General features: G+C 39.3%; 1 protein-coding gene across 3 annotated transcripts; it reads left to right on the top strand.

Annotated features, from left to right (window-relative positions):
• The first annotated feature begins 309 nt into the window (after positions 1-309).
• On the top strand, positions 310-5,460 carry LOC122064742 (two-component response regulator-like APRR2). 3 transcript variants are annotated; one of them, XM_042628499.1, is made up of 12 exons: positions 310-552; positions 911-1,112; positions 1,290-1,369; positions 1,470-1,536; positions 1,638-1,684; positions 1,789-1,866; positions 2,002-2,556; positions 2,859-2,999; positions 3,651-3,908; positions 3,994-4,065; positions 4,160-4,213; positions 4,763-5,460. In XM_042628499.1, exons 2-12 carry the CDS (start codon positions 983-985, stop codon positions 4,934-4,936), a joined length of 1,656 nt encoding a protein of 551 aa, XP_042484433.1. In that variant the 5' UTR covers positions 310-552; positions 911-982; the 3' UTR covers positions 4,937-5,460. The 3 variants fall into 3 exon arrangements, with proteins under 3 accessions (XP_042484433.1, XP_042484434.1, XP_042484432.1); XM_042628498.1 differs by having other exon boundaries at positions 311-552; positions 1,464-1,536; XM_042628500.1 differs by lacking the exon at positions 2,859-2,999 and having other exon boundaries at positions 1,464-1,536.
• Positions 5,461-7,429: the final 1,969 nt, after the last annotated feature.

Below are 7,429 nucleotides of genomic sequence, written 5' to 3'. Positions count from 1 at the left end.
AATTTTTTTCTTGAACAGGTGAACCATTTGGGTGAACCAATGTATTTAATTGCTAACCAAAGAAAGTAATAATACTGTTTTTGGTGAAATTAAAAACAAAAATTTGCTTCCAATAGATAACCGTTGGAAAGGTGAATTATTTTAAAGAAAGGCAATTGAATTTGGATCGTTTAGGATTTGAGGATGTCATATGTCATAATAAGAATTTGGAAAGGTAGTTTGGTAATTTAAGAATCTTGAAAGGATCTAATATTTTTGACCTTTTTGGAAGGAGAGAGAGGAGCCTTTGGCTTTGCATATTCTGTGGTTCTAAAAAAATGTACCTTCACATCGACCAGAAACCACACTGCTACCACTGTCCTACGTACTATTTACGATTGAAGAAGACTGACATAATCATAGAAAAAAAGCCCTTTTTCCTCTTTCCTTCCCAAGCCATAGCTATTAGGTCATGAATACTGCTAGTGGGTCTTCTATGATTTAGCTTTAACCAGGTTTTTAATGGTTATCTTGAGCTTGATGGGTCATTAATGGTTCTTCAACTCTTTTGAGGTTTTCACTCTCACTAAGTTATTCAGCTATGCTTCCTTTATTTATTTATTCTTTTTTGAGTTGTATTTTAGCACATAATTTCAGGTTTTTTTTTTTAATTGGGGTTTTCATCTTTGTCAGTTCCTCTTTTTTTGTCTCGAGATCTTAAATGGTTTCCTCCAAATTATTGGTATCTAAAAATGTAATTTGTTATAGGATTTCTGGATTTCTTTCTAGCTCTTCTTCTTCTTTTAAGGGGTTCTGCATATGTATCCTGCAGAACCAAGAAGCATGAATCATTGACTGAATGGGTTTGTTTCTGATTTATTGGTTCTTCTAGCTTTGATGGGATCTTGATTTTATGATCTGGGTCTTGTAGTATTAGAACAGTTTATTGACAAGTGGTGATCTTCCAAACTCCTGGATGGCCTGAAAGGATGCCAAGTGAACTATGGTTTGCACAGCTGATGATTTAGAGGGCTGGAAGGATTTTCCTAAAGGCCTCAGGGTTCTTCTACTTGACCAAGACAGTGACTCAGCTGCTGAGATAAAATCCAGACTTGAAGAAATGGACTATATTGGTTAGTGACTTTCCAAATTCCCCTTTTGTTTCATAGCTTTTAATGAAACAATTTTTATTGCCCAAGTTTTAAACTTGGAATCTCTCCCTCTTCTTTCTCCTGTCTCACCTGACTTTTCTGGCCATGGTTTGTCTGATTTCATTTCTTAATGGTGGCATCAATATATCCTGTTTGCAGTTTTCACATTCTGTAATGAGAGTGAAGCATTGAAAGCAATTTCAAACAGAACTGAGTGCTTCCATGTTGCCATAGTTGAGGTAAGGAGATTTAATTTCAAACAAAACTGCAACTTTTTGTCTCTTGCTTGATTAAATACATAATCACATTAAGTTGCTTGAAATGCATCTGTAGGTACAGGTCAGCAGAGGCAATAGCAATGGGTGTTTCAGGTTTCTTGAGATTGCCAAGGACATACCCACCATCAGTAAGTGTGTTCACCTTTATAGCCAGTTTTAGAGTTTGTACCATTTTATTATCTTCAGAACTTAAGCATGCTAATATGATGTATGAAATTTTTTGTTGCAGTGACATCAAATGTCCATTGCTTAAGCACCATGATGAAGTGTATTGCAGTAAGTTTACTAATCTGTCCTCACACTGTTTATAGATTCATTTACAAGTGCATGCAAATGGTGCCTTTTCTCATTTATTTCTTGAATTTGCACAAAAATGAAAGCATGGTGCAGCAGAATTCCTTCAGAAACCACTATCTGAAGACAAATTAAAGAACATTTGGCAACATGTGGCTCATAAGGTGTGATTTAACTACTGAATCTTTTATTTCTTTGGGTTTTGGTAGTTTCAGAGACTACTGTTGTGGAAATATAATTTAGTTGTTCTGCTATGACCTGAAAGTGGGAAATTTTCTGAGACTATTAGTCCTGAACAGGCCTTCAATGCAGGGGGAACAGGCGTCTCCAAATCGCTGAATCCCACCAAAGATTCCACAGTTTCCAGGCTTCAGATCCAAGTTGAAACAATGAAACCGGAGAATGAAAATCTGTTGGAAGCAGAAGGTGAAGCCGAAGCCCACAAGCATGAACATGAGCAGTCTTCAGCTAGTGATAGGTTCCCAGCACCTTCAACCCCACAATTGAAACAAGGGGGAAAATTTTTGGATGATGGTGACTGTCAATACCAACCTAACTGCTCAATGGAGAAAGAATCTGGGGATCAAGAATTGGATTCGAAATCTGTTGACATTACTTGCAGCAATCCAGCTGAGGAGACTACTAGTAAAGTGGATCTAGTACCAAGGCCCAAAGGTGCTGGGGTAAAAGAGGAGGATGACTCATATGATGGTTCTCAAACTGAAAGCAATATATCTTCTCTTCGAAATGATAAAGACAGGATAGAGGATCCTGGAGTTGAGGATGTAAGCCCAAAGAAGAAAACTATCCTTCCCTCTTTTTGTGGGAACAGAGTAAACAAGAAGAAGGCAAAGGTAGTTTAGTTTAATTCCTAATGAAGACTAAACTGGATATATGAATTTTGTGTCTTAAAGATTATATGGCCAGTCTAATGTTGGTTTTAGGCAACTGACCAAATCTTACAAAAATCATAAAAATGGTATAGTCAGGAAGCTTTCAGGCCTATGGTCATGGAAGTTCTGAATTCAGTAGGACAGAGCATTGTTTTACTTTACTATCCGCCAGTTTTCTGATTATGTCTTCCTATTGTGGCCTTGAATGGATTTGAAAAAAAATATTTTTCATAAATTTTGTATGAATTTATTGGTGTTTTCAGGTCGACTGGACGCCTGAACTGCACAAACGTTTTGTGCAGGCAGTTGAGCAACTGGGGGTCGACCAGGCCATCCCTTCTCGAATTCTAGACTTAATGAAGGTCGAGGGTTTGACAAGACATAATGTGGCAAGTCACCTCCAGGTTAGTATAGGAATCTGCTTAATATTATCTTAGGATTAGGGAAAATTATTCAAGAAGAGAAAACAGGTATCAGCCCCTTTACTTGGATGCTTAAACTTTCTGGTTGAAACCCACATTAGACCAGAAACATTCAACACCTCAAAACAGTTTTCCTGAGAAATGCTTGCTTGTGAGAAGCAGGTTTCTGGGGAAACTATGTCTATAACCACATTAGAATAGGGATAAAAACAAAGTGGAGTATCAGCCACCTTTTAAGAATTGACCTTTAAGCAGACCAAGATATATTCAATATTTTAGAGTGTTTTTTTTTTTTTTTTCATTTGAAAGTGTAAAATGGTTGAACTTCCCTCATTTGGGTTTGAGGATGATAGCTATAAGTCATGAAATCTCTCTCCCTTTGTGTGCAAAACTCCTTTGTTCTTTCTCAAACTGTCCATTGTTGACCCATGTAGAATCTCTACCTTAAACAGCTAAGAGATGATATGATTAACACTGAACAGTTGGGCAGAGAGAGTCTTGACATCTGGGGTGTAAGATAACTGAGATTAACAAGGAACTGATGTAGGACATCAGGAAGTGGACTCAACAATTGAAGAATGTAGTAACCTCATTGAGTGGCTCATGGTGCTGTTATTGTTGTTTGTCTTGCAGAAGTATCGAATGCATCGAAGACACATCATGCCAAAGGAAGACGACCGGAGATGGCATCATCCAAGGGATACCTTACAGAGGGTTTATGCACAAAAACCTGTCATGGCCTTCCCTCCATACCATTCTAATCATGGTTTCTCTACCAACCAAATTTACCCTGTATGGGGTCATCCTCCTAGCATCCAAATGTGTGGTGGTCATCCAGGCTTCCCCTCATGGCAGCTTCCAGAGAACTGGCCTTGGAAGACTTATCCTGGGGTAATGTTGGAGTTTTACTGCCAACTTAAGTTAGAGGATCAATATTGTCATCATAGTTACTATATGTTGCATTTTGATGTTTCAGATGCATGCTGATGCATGGGGATGCCCTGTGATGCCCACACCACAAGTTCCATTATGCTCCCCCTTTCCCCAAGTGAGTATCCTGATATTGATAAAACTAATTCATGCTATGTTACTTCTTCAAACCTTGTAATGTTGAGCAATTTTTGTGTTTGGATTGGGTGCAGAATCCCCCAGCAGGATTTCACAGTTCAGACAGAGTCTTCTTTGAGCTGAATCCGGTAAATCCAATTCCTTTGGCTACATTTGTGCTTTATCATACATTTTTTTTTAGATGGGGTTACATTATAGAAGACGGATGGGGAAGATAACAGCCAGGATACTCAAACTCAATACCTCTTGGTCAGTGTAGGCTTTACGCACCACAACCTCACCAACTACGCGAGGGAGTTGTTTTAAGTTTGAAAATATCACTTCTCTTTTCTTTAATTTCGCTTGCAACCAAACAGAGCTTTCATGGGCAGGGAAAGTATCTAATGGTGGTGTATCAGTAATTATGTTGACCCATCCATGTATGTTTACATAAATACCCCTGGATACATTTTTCTGTCAATTTCATCATGAATGCATTACTTCCTTTGATATTAAAGGATGGAGAAGTAGTAGGATTATGCAAATGAAAAACCCATCTTCCCCCCCCCCCCCCCCCACAACCCACCCACCCACCCACCCACCCAAATCTATATAGAGGTGACATGGATAATGACAGAAATACCCATGGGTTTGCACTAGAATGACATTACTTTTTTTTTTTTGGGTGATGGGAACAGGCAGAGGAGGAGGAGGAGGAGATAGATAGGGTGGTGAAAGAGGCAATAAGCAAACCATGGCTGCCGCTGCCATTGGGACTGAAGTCACCCTCCACAGAAAGTGTACTCTCTGAGCTCCACAGGCAAGGCATCTCCACCATACCTCCCTCCCCACAGCAACCAAAGCCACAATGAAATGAAAGGATGAAAAAGGTAAGGAAAAAGAAGAGGAGAGAAGCATGCACAACCAAAGCCGAAAGGTTTCATATGTTTCTTTCTTATTTTCTGAAGAACTTCAAAAGCAGCACAAGAGAGGAATATCTCTCTGTGACCTTATCTAGAATCTGAAGGTGATGGTGGGGCCTACTACTTTCTGAGCTCTGGATTCCAGACGACTAATCACTAGAATCAAGAATGGATTGGATCATCCTTTGCTGACGTCACTCTAGATCTATCACTGGCATCAATCTGACGTCTCCATTACGAGGGTGGGATCCACACCCCAATGGAATTTTCCTCTTTGGACCTTTTTTTTTTTTCCTTCCGATGGAATATTCCAGTATGTATTTCTGCGAACAAGATTTTTTTTTTTTTTTTTAATGAAGACCATAAAACTGTTTGCTGCTGTAGTAGTGGTAGCTCTGATGGCGTACGCTATAGGGACCTTCTCTGCTCTGAATGATAAAGGTTTTTTTTTGCCCTTTTTGGTTGATTGGAAATGTGTGTTTCCATAAAACTTCGTTTGACGAATAAATCAATGAGGTTGATAGCCTAGTGGTGAAAATACCTTCAATCCATCACCGTTCAAGTCGGTTGATTGTGGGTTCAAGTCTTGGCATGTCCATTATCATCCTAGGGGCTATTATCATCTTAGGGGCTATGATCACTAATTTGACAAATAAAAAGGTGGAAAACTTTTGAGGAGCAGAGAGATATACCCAACCTTGGAAAGATAATGAAATATATAATTTTTAATAATGGGGGGAGGGGAGGGGAGGGGAGGGATATATACATAACTCAACTTTTCCACGAATAGAGTCAATAGCAGACAAAAATAGTTGCATTTAATGAACTTGTTTGATTAGTTTCTCACCTTATTTATCTAACCACTCATATTTATGGTTGTTTATGAGAAAAAAGTCCAAGTTTTCTTTTTACCCTTTCGATGTTTCTCTGTCAAACAAACAGAACCAATGGAAGGCACTTGCGGAAAAAAAACAGGGAAAAGAAGAGACTATATAGTGTTGGGAGTTCTGTGTATAGTTTAGGGGTGTAAATTTGGCCCGGCCTGGGTTGAGCTTTGTAGCCCTTAGAATGGGCCAGGGTTGAGATTTTTTCGGATGAAGGCCTGGCCAGGGATTAAGTCTTGGGCTGAGCTAGGCTTGACCCAACTCGACAATATATTGTATACATATGACTAAATTATAATATATTATCAACTCACTCCGCACTCACATTCTTTGTATTTAATCACTAATATTCACCACTCCGCATTCACATTCTTTGTTTAATTTGTATCTTGGAGGTGCTGTTTTTGCTATTTTTTGGTAGAGATATGAACGTTCAGTTGGTAGTGTGTGTAGCGGAAGCCAGGGTCAATTAGGGCTAGCTTGGCTCTGAAATGGCAAAAATTAAGGCTTGATTACATCAATCAGGGCCAATCCGGCCCAACTTAGCCTAATCAGGGTCAGTCAGAGCCAAGTTGGTTGGGCTGGGCCTCGGTTGAGATATCTCACCCCGAATTGGGATTCGGTTGGGCCTGGGCTGAGTTAAAAGACTTAAGATTGGGCCGGGTTTTAAAAAACCCAGTTCATTCCGACCCATTGACACCCCCTACGTATCGTCCTACATTGGTTGTCTAGGACTTTTGATGTGTCTTAATGTATGCTTCGGCCTTACCTCTATCTAATGCCTTAGGTTTTGTGTTGGATTCTCAAATGGTATTTCGTGGGTTTTTAATAAATTGGGATTGCAACATTGACCAGGAATCACTACCTTAGGTTCATCTCTTGCTTTTTGTTTCCTGGACTGACCCTAGTGCATTATTCCTAGCACTGCACTTTTATATTTGCCTAGATTTGGTCCAAAATCCAAATGCAATCCAAAAGGAAGCTTCATAGGCAACCCTAAACCTCTACCATGAATTGTAAATGGAATAGAAGACTTAAATCCAAGGAAGACTCACAAACTGTACAATTACAACCTATTGCAAGCCCACAAAAGATCAACTGCTATACCTACCTATGCAAAATTGTTTTAGACCTAAAATAATAATAAGTGAAGTGGGAAGGAATGATATGCATAGTCTCAACCTTGTCCCAAGTATAACTTTGGATAGAATCTATTTGAGGGCTAGAATCTATGTGGCCGATCCTATTTAGCTGAGCTTCTCCTGTCTTGTTGGCTGTGTCTCTTTCCTCTTACTCGGGTTTTTTTTTTTTTGGTGTTCAAATCTTTATAGCCGACCCCATTAAATTGGGATAAAGCTTAGTTTGTTGTCATTGTTGTAGTTGTAGAATAGTTTCTGAGAGCACCTGGAATTGGGAACCAGATTGTTTGGGCTACAGCTCTGTGGACAAGGATGGGCCTGCTATACATGGATTCTCAATGAAGAGTTCCTCCTTTGATGTATCACAAGCTATCCCTGTTGGGCTAATGGCCCATTATGTGAATTCTATATTTTGAACT

The sequence above is a fragment of the Macadamia integrifolia genome, unplaced genomic scaffold, assembly GCF_013358625.1.
Source record: "Macadamia integrifolia cultivar HAES 741 unplaced genomic scaffold, SCU_Mint_v3 scaffold1745, whole genome shotgun sequence".
NCBI classification, from domain to species: Eukaryota; Viridiplantae; Streptophyta; class Magnoliopsida; order Proteales; family Proteaceae; genus Macadamia; species Macadamia integrifolia.
Note: the sequence above shows the minus strand (reverse complement) of the source record. Positions and strands in the feature narration are given on the sequence as shown.